This window comes from Medicago truncatula, chromosome 5, assembly GCF_003473485.1.
Source record: "Medicago truncatula cultivar Jemalong A17 chromosome 5, MtrunA17r5.0-ANR, whole genome shotgun sequence".
Classification (NCBI taxonomy): Eukaryota; Viridiplantae; Streptophyta; class Magnoliopsida; order Fabales; family Fabaceae; genus Medicago; species Medicago truncatula.
The window spans coordinates 26,902,484-26,923,166 of NC_053046.1; the positions used below are offsets into that span (position 1 = coordinate 26,902,484).

General features: G+C 31.2%; 2 protein-coding genes across 7 annotated transcripts; one reads left to right on the forward strand and one right to left on the reverse strand.

Annotated features, from left to right (window-relative positions):
* Positions 1-1,610: 1,610 nt before the first annotated feature.
* On the reverse strand, positions 1,611-4,577 carry LOC11437058 (transcription factor TGA3). 6 transcript variants are annotated; one of them, XM_024784244.2, is made up of 9 exons: positions 4,483-4,577; positions 3,961-4,137; positions 3,789-3,863; positions 3,404-3,463; positions 3,253-3,330; positions 3,088-3,151; positions 2,738-3,030; positions 2,125-2,352; positions 1,611-1,966 (listed from the first exon to the last, which is right to left on the reverse strand). In XM_024784244.2, the coding sequence occupies exons 2-9, from the start codon at positions 4,084-4,086 to the stop codon at positions 1,793-1,795; spliced, it is 1,098 nt and encodes a 365-aa protein (XP_024640012.1). In that variant the 5' UTR covers positions 4,087-4,137; positions 4,483-4,577; the 3' UTR covers positions 1,611-1,792. The 6 variants fall into 6 exon arrangements, with proteins under 6 accessions (XP_024640012.1, XP_024640011.1, XP_024640014.1 ...); XM_024784243.2 differs by lacking the exon at positions 4,483-4,577 and having other exon boundaries at positions 3,961-4,318; XM_024784246.2 differs by lacking the exon at positions 4,483-4,577 and having other exon boundaries at positions 2,125-2,277; positions 2,738-3,009; positions 3,961-4,148.
* A 13,734-nt stretch (positions 4,578-18,311) lies between these two features.
* Positions 18,312-18,983, forward strand: LOC11431512 (ABSCISIC ACID-INSENSITIVE 5-like protein 4). The gene has a single exon (XM_003614851.2). It carries the CDS (start codon positions 18,312-18,314, stop codon positions 18,981-18,983), a length of 672 nt encoding a protein of 223 aa, XP_003614899.2.
* Positions 18,984-20,683: the final 1,700 nt, after the last annotated feature.

The following is a 20,683-nucleotide window of genomic DNA, read 5'->3' on the forward strand; positions in this document are numbered from 1 at the left end:
CCAGAAATAGGATCTAGAACCCATGCTCAAGAGATGTGGAACTATTTGAAGCGTATTTATAATCAAGCCATTATTTATGACATGGGTTCTAGATCCTATTTATTATACTTGTTTGTTTAACTAGTGCATCAGAGACACTAGTTAGCATTTTTCAATATTTATTAATAAACTAAAAGCATGTTAAAATAAAGGAACTCATAGATGTTTATGCGTTTTTGAGTTTAGTAACTTCAAAACACTCAAACACTGTATTTAAACTTTTTTGGATGGTTGAAGAACTCATAGATGAGGAACATAGTTCTCGTCAGCGTAATTGCTTAAGATAAGAGAATCACAATTGAAAGTTATTAGTTGACACATATAACTTTCAAGTACAACAACTTATTATTTTATAATAACCGCTCATGTATAAGTTATTTCGATAATCAAAGATAAAACAAAGTTAAATCGTTTTTGTATAAGTTCTTCTAAAAGGTATATTAATTGTTTTTGGGTTAATTAAGTTTTTAGTCCCTATAAATATTCACAGTTTTGTTTTTAGCCCTTACAAAATAAAACTACACTTTTTAATCCCTCTGACATTTTCCTTAAGCATTTTAAGGACCAAAACTGTTGATGAATTTTTTTTACAGAGACTAAGAGTGTTGATGGAAAAATTTATAGGGACTAAAATTTCTAATGGAAAATTTTATAGGGACTAAAAAATGTCATTTTATTTTGTAGGGACTAAAAACAAAACTGTAATTATTTATAGGGATTAAAAACTTAATTAAGCCTTGTTTATATTAGTAAATAAGTTAATCTAAAGAGATATTCTTGATAGAGTAGTTATTGCATTATACAAAGTTCCATCTCGAAAATAACAAATGAAAAGTAAACGTCACAAAAGGATTATTTTTCTATAAACTAAAAATGAATTAATAAAAATAATATCAAATATTTGTAGAAAAACAAAGTAATTTTTTTTTGGGTTAATAATGTTTTTCACCCTGTAATATAGGTTATTTTTGGTTTTTACCCCTGTAAAATTTTCGGTTTGATTTGCATCCTTATAAAACTTTTTTTTCCAGAAAACACCCCTCCCCCATCCAACTCAGCAAATTCGCTTACGTAGCACTGATTTGACTTTTTTTTCATTTTTTATTATTTTTAAAAATTAGAAAAAAAAACTATTAAGATTTTTTTCGATTAAAAAGATTTTAAAAAATTCTGGAATTTAATTTTTAAAATTAATAAAAAGGTCAGATTTTTTTAAAAAAATTATGGAAAACAATTTAACTTTTAAAAAAATTATGGAAAAAAATTTAACTTTTAAATTGATATTTTAAAAATAATATCTGATGTGGATATATTTTATACACGTGGCCAATTAAAAAAAATGTCAAATTAGCGTCATGTAAGCGAATTTGCTGAGTTGGATGGGGGAGGGGTGTTTTTTGGAAAAAAAAAAAGTGTTACAAGGATGCAAATCAAACCGAAAATTTTACAGGGGCGAAAACCGGAAATGACCTATATTACAGGGGTGAAAAGCACTATTAACCTCTTTTTTTTTTTTTTTTTTTTTTTTTTTTTTTTTTATCTTCGAAACATATACTTAATATGTAGACTAATTTATTGTTCATATCTTCTTCATGTAGTGGATGATAAAATGTTTATATACAAGTTGTTCTCAAGAGCTATACAAACCGTAATATGAACTTTGCATCATGGTAGTTGACAGCATTAGCTTGTTCATATGTAATATATATATATATTGAAGAAATAAAAAATGTAATAAAGAAAAGAAAATATCTTAATTTGAGTGTTGAGTAGGGTAGAAATGATGACATGAACGAGCAGTCCACAATGAACTAAGAGTGCGAAGACGATGAAAGTATTCCCCCATAGCCAGCAAGCCTTGAGCAGCTTGACCAATCGATAAGATGCGTGACATGTATAACAGAGTTTGTTGCCTAAGGTGATCTGCCTGTAAAGTAAATAATGCATCAATTTAGCTATAGAAAATGAGAAAAAGTTAAAATCGATGCAGGACTAACCATCCGCGTTTGAATTCTAATACACATAATGTTACCATGACACGTGTTATGTGTGATTGATAACAAATTATGATGTTATATCAGTTACCTGGATTACAAAACCTTCTACTGCTTCTCCTTTGTCAATGGCAGCAGCCATCTGAAAGCCGTAGTTTCCGAAATCCAAGGGATCAGCTTGAATGTTGTTGATCATACTCTGCTGGAGTTTCTCCAACCCTATTGATAGTGCATCTTCAGCTTGCTGAGATGATAAACGCAGGTTGTTAATGCTAGCAATTTGTTGATCATTCAAATTCTCAAGTTTCGGTACCACGATCTGTAAGCAAAAGTCAAGTGGTTTGTACAAAATCATTGATAGGTTATTACATGTATCAATCGACGCTATAGAAACATGTCCTGAGGTTTATATGACATGACATGATGTTTAACAATTTACAAAACATAGAACAAAATTTATGCCATTAGTACTCCTCGTCTCTAGTCAACACGCGTTTATGATTTGTCGGCTCAGTGGTAAAAGTACGACCATATAATATAACCTCGAGATGAGTTGATGCTAGTTTCTATAAGCTACTGATAAAGAATGATCAAGAATATATTAACAAAATTTCAACAAATTAAGATTATATAAAGCTCCTATATTTTGCAAAATTAATGAACAGAAAATATAAAAATGAGATAATAGTAATTAGTGGATGTACATTTAGAATTTGTGATGGACGAGATCCTCCGATCCAAAGAAAAAGGCGTTCGACCGGTGATTTCCATACGCCAGAGATTAAATAGAAAACATCAGCCTTTGCAGCTTCAGCTTTCATTCTGAAAAGATTTGAGTATTGGTTCAAGCTACTCTCAACAAGTAGATGAAGTTGTATATCAGATGCATTAGTTTGCAATGCATTTCTTAGTTCCTCGTTTTGTCGATCTTGTTCTTCAATCCAACGTCCATATTCAATTTCAAACAATGATATCCCTGCTTCGAAACATAACATGACTATTTTAAAAAATATCATTTTGAGGAAACTTAAAACTACAATTACGAATCACTAACCTGAGTTTATTGTTCCGGACGATCCCATATAACCGACATCCGATAAACTGCTTTTGTATAAACCCTGCAAGGATAAATTTTGATAAATCTTTATGAATGATACATGAAATTATTTATATCAAATATAGTAAGAGGTAAGCATGCCGATTTTTTATACGGTATCACCTGTTTTCTTGTTTTCTCGATATCCAATTCTAACTGCATGAGCTTCAATCTACTTGTTTCCAGTTGTTGAACATAAGCCTGTGAGTCAAAAAAATACAAATAAGATCATAAACACTAGTAACTTCCTTCCTATAAACTCAGTTCTTACAACCTTCTTTCGCAGCCGACATTTTCGAGCAGCTGCGCGATTCTGTGCTTGACGTCGTAGTACCTATACATAGATATTTAAAAAATATAATGTCAGAATCCATTATGAACTCTTCCAAGCTAAACAATTCTCTTTAATTAATTTTTTTGACACAAGGTCACTTCTAAAACTCCATGATACTATGTTACAACTATTAAAATGAAACATGAAAATTATGATAACTAAATATATAAAAGAAATATAAATCACTACTTCAAAAAGTTGAAATAACGACAGAAATTTAGAGACAGAGAAAGACAAAATGCATCTCTAAGTGTTAGAATCGCTAAATTTTGTGACCGGTATTTTTCTCGTCTTTAATTTCTGCCGTTATTTCAACTTTTACCACCTTAGGAACAGGTTCTTGAATAGTCTCTTGATCATCTCCAGAAGGTTCTCTTGATTCTTGAGGGATGCATTCAGACTATACATATAAAATTCAAAAGAATATTGTCAACTAGTTTTCTCATAAAACATAGATAACCATAGAAACAAAATAGAATTCATGAGTTCAATTTCACCTTGTTTTCCATGCTAGTTATGTTCATCTTCAACATTGGGGAAGCAATTGAATTCAAAGTACTATGATCCACTTTAAAGCTATCCTCCCAAATACTCACTTGAAGGAATGGCTCATACATGTTCATCCTTTTCGGCGCGATTAGTTAAGTTGATGATGATGATGAAGAGTTCATATACTAGAAACCATAAAAAGAAAAGTCATATCTCAAATTGAAGAATAAAAATAACATAATGTAGGAAAAAATAAAAAGAGAAAATAAAAAACTTGCTCCCTTTAAGAGGCAATAATTAAGAGAAAAACTTGAATCTAGCTGCAATATTTGAAATTATACAAAATATCAACATCATAAACAGAAATATCAAAAAAGTTTGCACATGATTAATGTTCTTTTTTCTCTAAAGAATATTATAATTTTTATAAATAATAAATAAAGAAAATACAAATATTTTGATACCACTTAAAAAAGCAAGAGTTGATATGATACAAAGAAAACCAAACATGGCTGAAAAAGAAAGCCAACCTATAGCTTTCTAGCTTGGTAGAATCAGCAATCACACCAATATCAACATTAGTCCAATTTATACACCAAATGAAAATAAATTTAGTTATCAATCTTTTTATATTGAAAAAAAAAAACAAATTTAGTACAAAATAATATCATTACTTTCTCACATGCAAACAAGGTATGAAAAGCAAAGCACTAACAAAAGAAAACAAGTAAAAATTTGATTGAATAATAAACAAAACGTTATCATTCTGTAAATATAATAACAAAACTTTTTTTTTTTTGTTTTTATTTTTTATTTTTTATTTTTATGCAGGGTTTAAAAAAGCTGCTTTTATGTGTCTGCTTGCTAAAGGGCTAAGGCTGTTACTTTCCTTTTTAAGAGAAACAAATCAGTGGTGCATTAAAAATCAAAAGGAATGACCCAGAAGAAATTAAAGTACTTGTAGTTCAGAACTTTTTATTATTATTTAGATTGTGGTCTTTGCCATACATAAGTAGTGAAGATGCTATTGCTACTTCCATGATTTATTTACGTTGTGTACACTTTCCGGTCACTATTATAAGTAAAAATTTATTTTTAAGATTCATTCAATAAATGATGAATGTGATCTACATAATACTGTATACATCATTTATTGAATGAACATAAAATGTGAACTTTTACTTATAATAGTGACCAGAGTGTATCCATTAATTTTGAATGAACTGATTTCTTAAAATTGGTTCCAAATAAAAGTGAGTTCACTTTAAGTGATATATGTTTCTTTACATTTACATAAGGAAAATGATAACGTATGTCATCGGGGTACTAGTTAAGAAAGTTAAAAAATAAAAATATTATGTTGAAAATGACACTTTTAAAACTTTTGATGCATTGACAACATAACTTCTAATGCAAATATTTGGTTCCTTAACCGGTGCTCCGGGACATTGGTAGATACCGGTTTGCATGATCCTTCATATAATAGCGAGTTGAACAATAAATTTAAGACTAAAAATCAATTATAGAGACGAAATGCCTTTAAAAAAATTGTAGAGACAAAATCTAAAAATTTATCTTTAAATTAGAGGTAATTTGATAGGCAAAATTAATTTTAGTCAAGAAGATTTAAACATGTCAAAAGAAATTTTATACTTATAGAATCAATATTGACTCTTCTAAAAGTTGAGTCAAACATTCACTACCTAAATGATGTCTTGAATCATAAGGCATGGGTGTTACACTCAAAGACCTTATAAAGAGCTAACAGCCGTCCAATTCATTCTCCATCGCATTCCTTGATTTTCTATATTCTTTTTTTTTTTTAAGTAATTTCTATATTCTTTTTTGTTTATGTAAGAAAATATTTATGCTCTCTAAAAAAAAAGATATTTATGTGAGTTGGGATCGGGAAATCCACCGGGAGAAGGGTTAACTAACAAGAATTATGCTCTTTATCCAACAGTTTTTCCTCGTTCCCAACTGAGAAGACATTTTTACCCATGCGTGAGTTAACTCACGCTCCCCATACATGTAACGTGAGTTAACTCATGCACCTTTGGCCGGTGGCGCGGTTAACTCACACAGGTTGGCCGGTAGTTCATGCACCAAGAACATGTTTTTTGGATGGTGGTCAATGTATTTTAATCGATTTTACACGTTTTTTTTTATAGTTTTTACACGTTTTTTGACCTCATTAAGTCCTATGTTACCTTAAACCACCTATAAATACCTTCCTCCTCTTCACTATTTCTCACACCATTTCTCACATTCTCTCCTCCTCATTCTCCTCCCTCCACTTCCTTTTACAACAACAATGTGTTTTTTCCATCCTTGGCCTTTCATAGAAAGAGACATCTTTGAAGATTTCAAGAGGTTGCTTTGAATTGGAGATGATAGGTGACCGGTCTTCTAGGGGTAAAATCAAGTAGATGTAGTTTTACCCCAGGAAGATTGGCTTTCTTGTGGTTTTTTTTTACCCCAGGTTTAGTTTTACCCCATTGTAAATGTATCCATTATATTAATAAAATGAGATTTTATGTCTATTATTTTTATTCCTTTATTTTTTTTACATTTGCATTTATTTTATGATTGCGTATTAAATAAATAAATTCGAATAAGTGAATTCAAATAAAAGTTGTGTATTACATCAATAAATTCGAATAAAGATTAATTAAACCTAGCAAGAACTCGAATAAAAATTGCGTATTAAATAAATAAATTCGAATAAAGTGAATAAATAAATTCGAATAAAGACTAAATAACCTCAGCGTGAATTCGAATAAAAATTACGTATTGAATAAATAAATTCGAATAAAGTGAATAAAGACTAAATAAACTCAGCGTGAATTCAAATAAAGTGAATAAATAAATTCGAATAAAGTCTATATAAACTCAGTGTGAATTCGAATAAAAATTGCGTATTGAATCAATAAATTCGAATAAAGTGACACAATTACACAAAATCAATTAAAAAATACACAATTTTATTTATTTTAATTTCATCTACATTACATTACATTCTCCCAAAATATATGTGGTATCATCATGAAATTGGATTTAAATTTAATTCTTGAAAGTTTGCCGAAAATGTTGGCATTGAAGTGTCGTATATTTAGTGTAAAAATTTGCAAGTCTGTTTGAAAATTCAAAACAATGAAGAGAACAACACATGTATTATACAAAATCATCTATATAGGTTTTCACAACGAATTTCCTCATATAAGATGATTAGGAATGTAAAGGAATAAGGTGCATTCCCTTACATCCCACTCATCTTATACAAGGGAATTCGATGTGAAAACCTATATAGCTGATTTTGCAGAATACATGTTGTGTTCTCTTCATTCTTTTGAGTTTTCAAACAGACTTGCAAACTTTTACCCTATGTATAAGACACTTCAATACCAACATCTTCAGCAAACTAACAAGAATTTAATTTAAATTCCAACAGAATAAGGACACTACCTAATTTTTGAAAGGAACAATAGAACTTCTGGGTGAATGCATGAGAGTTGTTGTTTAACAGGTTTGACCTTATCCAATTCCAGATGTAAGACAATTGTTGTAGTTGAAAGGTGCATTCTCTACCTAATCACGATCTTCTGACGGAATCAAACTGTTGAAAACATCTTCAGGCGATCTCAGCAAACGTGACAAACATATCGATCCACGAGAACATGTTGTGCTGCCAAAAAATCGAGAACATGCTCCTCACGTCGTCGTCGTTCTTTAATTCTAACTGACTGAACGTTATTCTCCCGTCGTACAACGTTCGACTTTCATACCAAATGTATTCCACCCTCCTTGTGTCTTCGGGGTTGAGTCCTTGGTTGATTTCATCCAGTTGATCCTTGAGACCTTTTAACGTGACATTAATGTACCGAACCTTGAACATCCGAGGATTTCCACCGTTGAACCGTATGAAAACACTGAACAAATCGGTCATTGTTTCAAATCTACACCATAAAAAATTAAACAATCAATGAAAAACTCATTCAAACATTTTCTCATACACTTGGAGTGCAAATTATACATAAACCCTAAAACACATAACTACAACATAAACATACAAACATCTAAATAATTAAGCAATATAATTCATTTAATTGTAAACATTGTATAATTTCTTGCCCAAAAAATCAAAATTTAAACAAACCCTTAAACTTAAAAAATTATAATTTAAGAGGAAAAATCTAACATATAAACATAAAAGGTTAATGGTGTTTGATTATGAAAACTTACTTGTTATTGGAGTGTTGTTGGATTTGAATTTGAAGGAATTTAGGATTTTGATGATTTGAGAGAGATTTTAGGATTTTAAATGGGAAATGGGAAATGAGGTTCTGCCCGTCTTTAAAACAGCACGCAGCGTAAGTTAATCCACACAAATTTAACACTAGCGTTACGCAGGGTCATTTTGGTCTTTTCAATTGGAAGCGAGCTAAAAGTGTTGGGTAAAGAGCAAAATTCAACTAACAATGTCATTGAGCCCATTTGGGATTGGTCTAATGATTTTAGTTTATGACCTTCAATTATGTTTATCTCAATATGTCAAGTTCGAACCTCCTGATGTCAACTTCGGTGAGTTGAGTCCATATAGAACTATGCTCAAGCTTTAAATGACCCCCACTATCGATATAGAACTATGCTCTAGTTTAAATGAGCCCCCACTCCCACAAGTGCACTTTAAAAATGTTCAATTTATATTATTTTGTGCGTGATTGTTGATATGATATGACATGATTTCGCGATTGTATAAGGAAACTTAATTTATACAACACTGCAAGATTGTGAAGTTGTTAATAAATCCTATATATTGGATTACATTTTTTAGTATTGGTATGAATGCATACTTGGATTGATTGGAATCTCTGATCTAATGATGTTTGTTTGTTGCATGATCATTGACCTATTTTCTTTGGTGGGTCGTTTTTGAGATGTATTCTGAAGTGGTAGTTGATATGATGAATTATAAAAAGACTCATATTCGTTTCCTTTCCACATAACCTCTTATTGATGAGATTATTTCTCTTCTCCAACTAATAATGGTCATTTTGCACCTTTAATTGGGACTATTATAGATTCAGACTTTCCTTTGCTTGATTTACTTTTATTTTTTTTGGTACAAGCTTGATTTACTTTTTAATTCATGATGTTACAGATGTTTGTACCTCTCGGCTAGTCCTGTAGTATGTTCCCCATTATTATATATAAAAAACCCCTATATATATTTTTTCCGTTTCATTTAATTGTCGCTTTATTTTTTTTATACGTCTCAAAATAATTGTCATTTTAGAATATGAAAGTTTGTGACTCAAGATTGGGAGCAAGTTTGTGACTCAGGTCCTTTTAGGCTGTTGTGATGTCTCCATTGATAGACCGGAACTTGAGTGGTGATTGAAGCTGAACGTTTGAAGCAAAATCTCTATCGGGTGCCTAATTGATCACTGTTGGCGGTGTTAGTTCTTTGAGGAGTTGTTGTTAGGGGATTCAACATTTTGAGGGTGATGGTGGTTTTTCTTTGGGGATTTTTGGTGTTTTTATTTTCTCTTTTTTGTGTAATACTTGGGATTTAATCCCCTTATATATATATATATATATATATATATATATATATATATACTTTGCTATTTAATCCCCTCATAATATGACATATAATTTGGAACAAATGAAATATTACTTTTCCAAAATCTAACCGTTTGTTACTATTTTTTGTTATTCTCTTATATTCTCTTCGTTTCAAAATGAGTTCGTTTTAGGTGTTTACACACATATTAAGAAATGCAATGATTAAAAGAAAGAGAATGGTTGTTTTACCAAAATATCCTTATTAACTATTGGCTAGTTTTAAAAGTAATACTTTGGAAGTAGTGTGCAGAGTATTAATTGGAGGGTAAAATTGAAAAGAAAAAGTCATTATTGCATTCGAAACTGAAAGTAACATTCATTTTGAAACAATTTTTTTTTTGGCTAAAGCGATACTTATTTTAAATTGGATAGAGTATAAAATATCCTATTGGCAAAATTACACAAACAGTCCCTTAACTTAATTTTAGGTAACACTTTCGTCATTTATCTTTTTTTGTAACGATTTAGTCCTTTATGTTATAAAATGACACTATTTTATCATTTTTGTTTGAGATTTATTCAATGAAATTTGATTTTCTTGACTAGTATGATGAAGATTTGCGTTTGTCTATGAGTTTGAAGAATTTTTTTTTGAAATTTTTGATTATTTTTTTCATAAAAAGGATAACTATGTTGTTATTTTATAACATAAAGGACTAAATCGTTACAAAAAAAAGATAAAGGACGAAAATGTTATCTAAAATTAAATTAAGGAACTAATTGTGTAATTTTGCCTATCCTATTTTATGTTCTCTTTTGGCATCATAATCGTTGGCCAGATTCTCTGACTACTAATACTAAAAATTAAACAACTTTCAATTTAATTAAAAAGAAATGAATTTCTTCATACATGTGTATTGATATTCCAAACATGTTTGTAACGTCAGACTCATCTGACAAAATCGATATTACTTGACTGAATATTTTGCCTCAAATTTGAACTCAAGACCTCACAATTTTTTGAGAGGTTTTTTTTTTTGAAAGAAGTTGTATGAGAGTTTTAGTAGTAATTGTTAAATCGTCTAGAGTTAAAATAATTCCAAATAACCCATTATAAGTATATAGTGAAATATTATTAAGGACCTTATCATGTTAGGTTATGAAAGGAAAGTTTCTAATTAAGTTGTTTAACAAAAGTGTCACACATGAACCTTACACTTTAACTTTGATGATAATATGTAACCATAGAACTTTTTTTGGCTTAATAGCAGTTTTAGCCCCTAACTTTTTTAAAGTTGTGATTTTGGCCTCCTAAGAAAAAAAAGTTACAAAACTGTCCCCTAAGTTTTGCAATTGTGGTAGTTTTGGCCCCAAAAGTCAATTTTGATTCGGTCTACGCTGACGTGACACCCTAAATGAGGTGTCTTGTGTTATTTTTTTTTACCAAAAATTAGCCTTGGGGGACCAAAACTGATACTATTGCAAATCTTAGGGGGCGGTTTTGTAGTTTCTTTTTAGGGGGCCAAAATTGCAACTTCGTGAAAGTTAGAGGGTGAAAACTGCTATTAAACCAACTTTTTTTTATAATTAAAAAAAGCGAGTACTAAACAAAGTAGTATAATTTGTTGGTGATACTCCTCCCAAATAATCAGCTGTTAGATTCGGTCGAAGTTGTCCCTTTCCTACCTCACATGGAAAAGGTTTTGCACTTCATAAACGACATCCAAAAATGCTTTTGTAAAGAAGATAAAGGATTTATTAAAAGTAGACATGTTTCTCCTTTATTTCTTCCCCTTTTTATCCCTTTTTTCATCACCAAAAGTGTTACAGTAAGCTCAACTCAATCAATAATTTGATTACAAGAAATTAAAACTATTCTTCAAAAAAAACAAAAATTCGTAATGAAATCCATATTAACATTTTTGTTTTCTCTTATTTGTGCATGTACTTTTTGACGAATTGGATACAAATTCTTTAAGTTTGTTTAATTTTATGTGGATCGGACAATTGCATTTGGTATGTATTATTTAATAGGAAATGAGCACTTTAGCTTTGGAAAGTGGCTTGGTTGATATAATTGAAGGTACAAAGAAACATAGGTAGGGTATTCGAATTGTGGTGAGTCATGGCTGAGCTTTCGTAATAGGGAAATACTACGTATTGCAAAAAAAAAATAGTGATATTTGAACAACTATTTATGATAATTTTTTTTGTCTTACTTTTTATTGGTTAAAAACATTGGAGTAGAAAAAGAAAGAGAGAGAATGGAAATATAATGTGAGTATGAAAGATAATGTTGTCAAAAAGTTGTCACAAGTGGTTGTACAAATATCATTTCTCTCGCAAAAAGTGACCTCATGAACAATTTGTGAATTTGCTGGCAAATTAACGATCGTTAGATTTTACTTTTTTTTTTTTTTGTGGTAGATTTTACTTTTATCGGGCCATCAAACACTTTAATTGACTGTAATGAAATTCACGAGTCTTTTGCTATAAAATCTTTCGGGATGTAAACATAGCTCTTTGTAATACTTAGATTTTTAATCGTTAGAACGCATTTTTTAAAACGACTATAAACTTTCGGATAAAAACATTCATAATCATCTCTAAATAACTTCTTAAAAAAATAATTATCTTTAAATAAAAACATCATGAGTTTTTGTAATATCCCCAATTTTGGCATTGGCTAGAACTAAATTATTATTTTGCGGTTTATTTTTCATAATACTTTGAAAATTCATCGGTGGGTTTATGCAAGCATTATTACATGTGTGTTATGAAAATAAGTAAATAGAGAGAGTAATAGAGAGAGAGAAGAAGAGAGAATAAGGAGAAATATTCTTATTCACTAATGTGTGTTTTACAATGTTACAAATGAGCTCTATTTATAGGAAAATAGAGTAGCTTATGAACTAAGCCCAATAACCTAGTAGTATGGCCCAATAACACATTTGCTATTTGAACATCCACTATTAATATTTATAACACTCCCCCTTGGATGTCCATCGAGGATATGCCTCATTAAAACCTTACTAAAATAAAACCCCGTGCGAAAAAAAATCTAGTGAAGGAAAAAGAGTACAATATCCTTTTGAGTTTGAATTGCCTCATTAAAAACCTTACCAGGAAAACCCAATGGGATAAAACCTTGGTGAAGGAAAAAAGAGTGCATAACACATTTATTTCTCCCCCTCATGAAGACAAATATCTCTTAGACGGCGAAGACCAATTCTTAGTACAAGTTTCTCAAAAACTATACTTGGGAGCGACTTTGTCCATCGAGGATATGCCTCATTAAAACCTTACTAAAATAAAACCCCGTGCGAAAAAAAATCTAGTGAAGGAAAAAGAGTACAATATCCTTTTGAGTTTGAATTGCCTCATTAAAAACCTTACCAGGAAAACCCAATGGGATAAAACCTTGGTGAAGGAAAAAAGAGTGCATAACACATTTATTTCTCCCCCTCATGAAGACAAATATCTCTTAGACGGCGAAGACCAATTCTTAGTACAAGTTTCTCAAAAACTATACTTGGGAGCGACTTTGTAAAAACATCTGCAAGATTATCACACGACCGAATTTGTTGAATGCTGATATCACCATCCTTCTGAAGATCATGAGTGAAAAAGAATTTTGGAGAAATGTGTTTTGTTCGGTCTCCTTTAATGTATCCTTCTTTCAACTGAGCGATGCATGCTGTATTATCTTCGTAAATTATTGTTGCATCCATTCTTCCGGAGGATAAACCACAATTCTTTTGGATGTTCTGAATCATGGATCTTAACCAAACACATTCTCTACTTGCCTCAGGTAATGCTAAAAGTTCCGCATGATTTGATGATGTTGCTGTTATTGTCTGTTTCACAGATCTCCATGAAATTGTTGTATTTCCACTTGTAAACAAATAACCTGTTTGTGATCTCCCATGATGAGGATCTGATAAATAACCTGCATCTGCATAACCAATTAATTCTAGTTTGGGCACTTTAGGATAAAACAAACCCATATCCATTGTACCTCGAAGATAACGAAATACATGCTTGACCCCATTCCAATGTCTTTGTGTAGGTGAAGAACTGTATCTTGATAATAGGTTGACAGAAAATGATATATCTGGACGCGTATAATTAGCAAGGTACATTAGTGCTCCTATTGCACTAAGATATGGTACTTCAGGACCAAGTAGTTCTTCACCTTCTTCTCGAGGTCTGAAAGTATCTTTCTCCACGTCTAGTGATCTAACAACCATTGGAGTAGGCAATGGATGAGATTTGTCCATGTAGAAACGTTTTAACACTTTTGCTATGTAAGTTTCTTGATGCACAAAGATTCCATTATTTAAATGTTCGATTTGCAATCCGAGACAAAACTTTGTCTTTCCCAAATCTTTCATTTCGAATTCTTTCTTCAGGCAATCTATGGCTTTTGGAAGCTCTTTGGGAGTCCTAATTATGTTTATGTCATCAACATAGAGAACAATTATAGCAAATTCATTTTCAGATCTTTTCATAAAAATACATGGGCAAATAGAGTCATTTTTGTATCCCTCCTTTAGCAAATATTCACTGAGGTGATTATACCACATGCGTCCAGATTGTTTTACTTTTTTTTTTTTTGTGGTAGATTTTACTTTTATCGGGCCATCAAACACTTTAATTGACTGGAATGAAATTCACGAGTCTTTTGCTATAAAATCTTTCGGGATGTAAACATAGCTCTTTGTAATACTTAGATTTTTAATCGTTAGAACGCATTTTTTAAAACGACTATAAACTTTCGGATAAAAACATTCATAATCATCTCTAAATAACTTCTTAAAAAAATAATTATCTTTAAATAAAAACATCATGAGTTTTTGTAATATCCCCAATTTTGGCATTGGCTAGAACTAAAATTATTATTTTGCGGTTTATTTTTCATAAATACTTTGAAAATTCATCGGTGGGTTTATGCAAGCATTATTACATGTGAAAATTTTATACTATTAGTGATGGAATAACATATGACGTTTTTAACTATGTTTTTAGTATATTTCTTTGCATTTGAAGGAAAATTAGAAGTCAATTAGAGAAATTGTCAATGATTTGGAGTCGTTGAAATTCAGTTTTATCATAAATCATGCAACTTCATAGGTGTTTTGAGTCTTTTTAGTGAGAAATCATGTAAATCGGAAAAGAAAGGCATCACATGAAATATCGATGATACGAAGATTAAAGTTCAATGGTTCTTAGAAGACATTTGAAGAAATAGAAAGTGAAGAAAATTCATTTAAAATTAAATTTCAAGGCACTGCAAGATGGAAGAACGTTAAAAAAAAGGGTCAAAAACAACATAATTCACGCAGGAGGGTTGCCTCATGCACCTCTGTGTATGAAGCCATGCGCCCCTCCACATGGGACAACAATCCTTGCTGCCTCATGTGCCCTTGTGCACCAAACCATGTGCCTCGTGCATGGACACATGCAAGAAGTGATATTTGCTTGTTTTTCAAGCCATTTTTGGTGGAAAACCCCTATTTTCACTCTCTTAACCCTGTACGTAATCATGCACTATAAATAGAGACCATTGCACACTATTTTATTCATTTAGAAAGTTGGCGTTACAAGACAAGAGTCAAGCATCAGAGCTTCAAAGGAAGGGTTTCTTCCTCCTTTTATTCTCTAGAGTATCTTTTTCTTTTCTTTTGCTATGATGGTTACCATGAGTAACTAAACCTCTGAGATTAGGGTTCTAAGTTGAACCTCTATTTATTTGTTGAGATTAGGGATGTGAAAAGTGCATTTTTAAATGGTTTCTTAAATGAGGAAGTTTATGTAAGTCAACATCCTGGCTTCATAAATAAAGAAAAACCTAATCATGTTTTTAAACTCACTAAAGCACTTTATGGTCTTAAGCATGTTCCCAGAGCTTGGTATAGTAGACTTAGCACATTCTTAATTGAAAATGGTTTCTCAAGAGGAAAAATAGATATCAAAATTTTTAGAAAAACCCTTAACTCATATTTACTTATAGTCCAAATTTATGTGGATGATATTATTTTTGTTGCAACCAAAGAAAAAATGTGTGAAGATTTTTCCAACCTCATGAAAAGTGAATTTGAGATGAGCATGATGAGTGAACATGGTTTTTTCCTTGGTTTACAAATCAAACTACATCCAAATGGAATTTTTATAAGTCAAGAAAAGTATGTCAAATACATCCTTAAAAACAAAAAAAATGAATGAGGCAAAAATCATGGTCACTACCATGCATTCATCTTCAAATTTAGATAGGGATGAGAGTGGAAAATCTATTTCAGAAAAAGAATATAGAGGCATGATAGGATCATTACTATATTTAACTAGTAGCAGACCTGTGTTCGCCTGTGATCGATTTTGGCAAACGGGGGCTAGTTCTGATAATTACAAGCGAGATCAGACTAGAAATCTCAAGACCGTTGTGCAAAGTTTTTTATCGAAAAAAAGTTTGAAAAACGGCCACGAAATGCACTTAGGTTGCTTAGAGAGCAGGACGGGTTTGATAGTAAAAGGCACTATCTCTCGGCAAGTTTTAGATTGCAATTAAAAGCTTAAAACAAAGCAGATAAGCTTAAAAGTAAGTTTACGCACGTAAACTCACAGAAAAGGTAAAATGCATTGCATTAAAATAAAAGGGGTGGTCTACAAATCAGTTTACATACATTCTGTATAACTCGTTTCCCTAGACGCCGGTAGTTTGACCCGGTCAAAATTGACCAAAAGGTCTCTTTTGCAAAGGGACTAAAACATAGGGGTTTAAATTTTCATTTTTTTTAGTAGAGAGTCAAAATCGCAACATTGTCAAAGTTAAAGGGGTTTTAAAACAATATTTAAGTAATGCCACAACTACAATCGTGTTGTAAGTATGACCCGAATAGCCCTCAAATATTTTCCATTGCCTAAATACCTCACAAAATACATCATATTTTAATTTTAAAATTTTATTACAATGGTCCATGTTAATTTTTTTTTTTGGGTTAAATATGTTATTGGTCCCTATAAATATACCAAATTTTCATTTTAGTCCCTCTAAAATTTTCCTTCAATTTTTAGTCCCTAAAAAATTTTCCATCTTCACTTTTGGTCCCTCTTTTAAAGTAAACTCATATGTAGAATTCATATTTTTGGATCAAATTTTCCAGAAAAATTCATAATATTATAAGAATCTCTCCCAAAAAAAATTAGAATTTTTCAACAAACCATGAATTTAATATGAATTTGTATATTATTTATGGTTAAAAATTCATATATAATTTATGTTTACTTCAAAAAATCTAATTTTTTCTTGGAAATGTTTTTACAATATTCTAAATATTTATGTACAATTTCATTAAAAAAATACTAAAATTTACTTTGAAATATGGACTAAAAGTAGTGACTCAAAATTTTATAAAGACTAAAAGTTGAAGGAAAATTTTAGAGGGACTAAAACAACAAGTTGGTATATTTATAGGACCAAAAACATATTTAACTTTTTTTTTTAACTAGGAATTGGCGAATTGCAAATAAAATAATTACGGATGTTTAGGAGAGGCTCCATACTAGTTTCTATTCAATAGAGAGACTACTTGATAACAAAAATTAAAAAATTTGGAGGAAGGGAAACAAGTCAATTAACTAATGTACGGAGAGAGCACTAAGAATTATCTAATGTACGGCGCAATTATATAGAATTGACTAATACCAACGATTTTTTTGTCAATAAAAAATCTAATATTTGAAGTAACTAATAAAAGTTCAATTATTTAGTTAAAAAAAATTGTTCCGTTATAATCGAGATCCTAACAAATGGCAACAATCGTTTTTTAACTAAACAATTTTGTATCAATTATTTAGAAAAAAAGTTTAACATATTATTTTTGTAACCAAAAAAATAAAATCGTTTTTCAACTAAACATGGCAACACAAGGCTTCCTTAAAAAAAAAAATAGTCATCAATAGTCATATATTTTGTACTTGCAACAAAAAAACGTAAACATAAAAGTACTAACAATAAACAAAAGGTCAAATACCACTTTTGGTGGTATACTGAATCTTATTAAAGTTAACCTCTAAATCCTGAAATTTAGCAACTAATCAGAGACTTAGTTGTTGAGATGAACACCCTTTCGAAAAAATTAAAATTAAAATTGATCTAATTTATCTCTAAAAGTGATTTTTTTTTTTTTTGAGAGCTCTACAAGTGATATTTATTATTTACTGAGTCAAAAAGTTAGATTTTCTTAAGCAAAAAAATTAACTAAACTAACTTCATATTATGATGCCTTAGAAATCGCTCATCAAACTAACTTCACATACATCCCTTCATTTCAACCCTAATTTCTCATCAACAACAAAATCTCTATAAATAGAAGCCACCATTATCAAAGTCAAAGGTGCACTTTTTCACTCTAACAAATTTGAAAGCTAGCTAGGTTTACACAATTTTTATTTTTATTTTATAAGATAGCTTTAGACAAAAATTAGTTGTTTGCAAATTTTTTTCAATTTCTTTAAATTATTTCATTTTTGTAACATTTGAATGAGTCAAGGGCCAAATTATCAAATGCAACAACTGGTTAGTCAAAATTCTGTGTATAACCTCAAAATTGAAGAGGTTCAGAGCCAGTTGGGTGATAGAGAGAAATTTCACCATAGTATGAATTCTGTGTATAACCTAAAAAATATGATTTCAACTGAAAGTGACCAACTTATACAAAACCCTACACCTGATATTAATTCTTCATTTATATATGGTAACACTAGTGATAGTGATAATAATTTGAATGAAACAATGTGTAACAAAACCATCAATGAGGTATGGAGTGAGATTAACCAACAAAAAAATGTAATTGGGTCAGTGGATCATAACAATTTGCAACAATCAATTTTGGGAGAAACAACTTTGGATAATTTTCTTGCACATGCTAAGGCTATTAATGTTGGAAATCAAGAAAATGGTCATGTTATTGGTGATGAAACTCAAGTGCCATTTATTGGAGTTGAACCAAATTTGGTCATGGCTTCACAGCCAGAAGATTGGTTACCATTACAAATGCAAATGCCAATTCCATTGCAAATGCAAATGCCTTCTATCCATATCCATCAACAACATCAAGATCATCATCATCGTCTTCATCAAAATCGTCTTCATCAAAATCAACCGATAATAGGAATGTGTCCGGATTTCGGTGTTGCTAATTCGGTTTATGAGAACAAACTTATGGAAATTGGTTATTCAGAAATACCAATCGGGGCAACGACAACGCATTTATCATCTACATGTGCAGATTCAAAGGGAGGTGCTGGTGGCAGTGGCGTTGGAAGGAAGCACAAGTATTCAGATGAGATGATGGAAAAGACTATTGAGAGGAGGCAGAAGAGAATGGCGAAGAACCGCGAATCTGCTGCGAAATCAAGGGCAAAGAAACAGGTAATTAAGATTTGTCATTTTGGTCAGGCATAAGCATCAGTTTACTCAATGATATCAACTTATTCTACACATTGTATATTTACCATTCTTTATTTGATACTTTAAGGAACACATAAATAAGTTACAGATGGACAAATTTCGGTTGGAGAAAATAAATATCGAACTCAAATTGATAAAGGTACACACTTCCATACATTCTGTTTTATTTGTTTGTGTTGTATTGATCATAGTTTATTATATATATACTTTATTGTCATGTTCCTAATGCAATATCTCAATTTGTCACATATATTTTGGCCTAAGGTTTGTTGAAAGGAGATTCCTGTTGCCGAGAATCTGATGTAGGTAGTGTATTTATGTAACACATAATTTTTGTGAATGCATTTATGTACTGAGATGAAACTGTTATTTGAATTTGGATGCTATTAGGTACTTACATGTATGAAAGATATGTGTGTTGGGAAGTCCGAGTAGCGTCGGGACGTCAATAGATTAGACATCCATGATCACTAAGAGACCTTGACACCATATTTTGTACCCCAAACCACAAGGCATTAGATGTATAAGACATATCTCTTATATATCTAATGTTTCCTCTTGATAGGCGTGAGTCACCCACATCACTAGCCTGATCCACATTATGACACACTAGGATCGCACACCCTCTCCTCAACTGAGTCGAGCGATGGCTCTGATACCAACTGTAAGATAAAATCATATGAAATTAGAACACACTTGTGGAAGTCGTCATGATTACCGTTGCCAGAATCACTGTGATGTGAGATTACGTCTTACTTTGCATGCTCACATACTCTGGTATTTGAATTTTCAATGGCCAATGTACCGCAAACAACCTAATCGTTAAAGTCATGAAAAAGAGAACATAATCTCTATATTTATAACCTTGTAACCTAGTTATCATCCATCTTGAACCCTAGTGGTTGGGTCTAAAGTGTGTTGTACACAAACAAATATTAGGTGTGCAAAAATTCATTATTATTGATCAAATTATGAATTAGAACACACTTACTTGTGGAAGCCGCCAGGATTACATTTTCCAGAATCACTTTGATGTGAGACTGGGTCTTGCTTTGCATGTTGACATACTCTGGTATTTGAATTTTCAATGGGGCATACCGCATACAAGCTAACCGTTAGAGTGATGATAAAGAGAACGTAATCCCTATGTTTATAACCTCATAACTTAGTTATCATCCATCGTGAACCCCAGTGGTTTGGGTCTATAGTGTGTTGTACTCAAAAAAACATTACGTGTACAAAAATTCATTATTATTGATCAAGTTAAGAAATTAGAACACACTTACTTGTGGAAGTCGTCATGATTACCATTGTCGGAATCAATGTCATGTGAGACTAAGTCTTACTTTGCATGCTCACATACTCTAGTTTTTTAATTTTCAATGGGGCATACCACGGAAAAGCTAACCGTTAGAGTGACGACAAAGAGAACATAATCTCTGTGTTTATAACCTCATAACCTAGTTATCATCCATCGTGAACCCTAGGGGTTGGGTCTAGAGTGTGGTTTAGGGTTTAGTGTTTAGGGTTTATACACAAACAAAATATTAGATGTACAAGAATTCATTGTTATTGATCAAGTTTGGTGGAAATAATATTAGGTGTACAAGAATTCCTAAGTTTGTTATAAGAGAATAACAATCTCTTATTAAAATATGATTCTGCCTATGAAACCCAACTTTGTAAGTCTATCT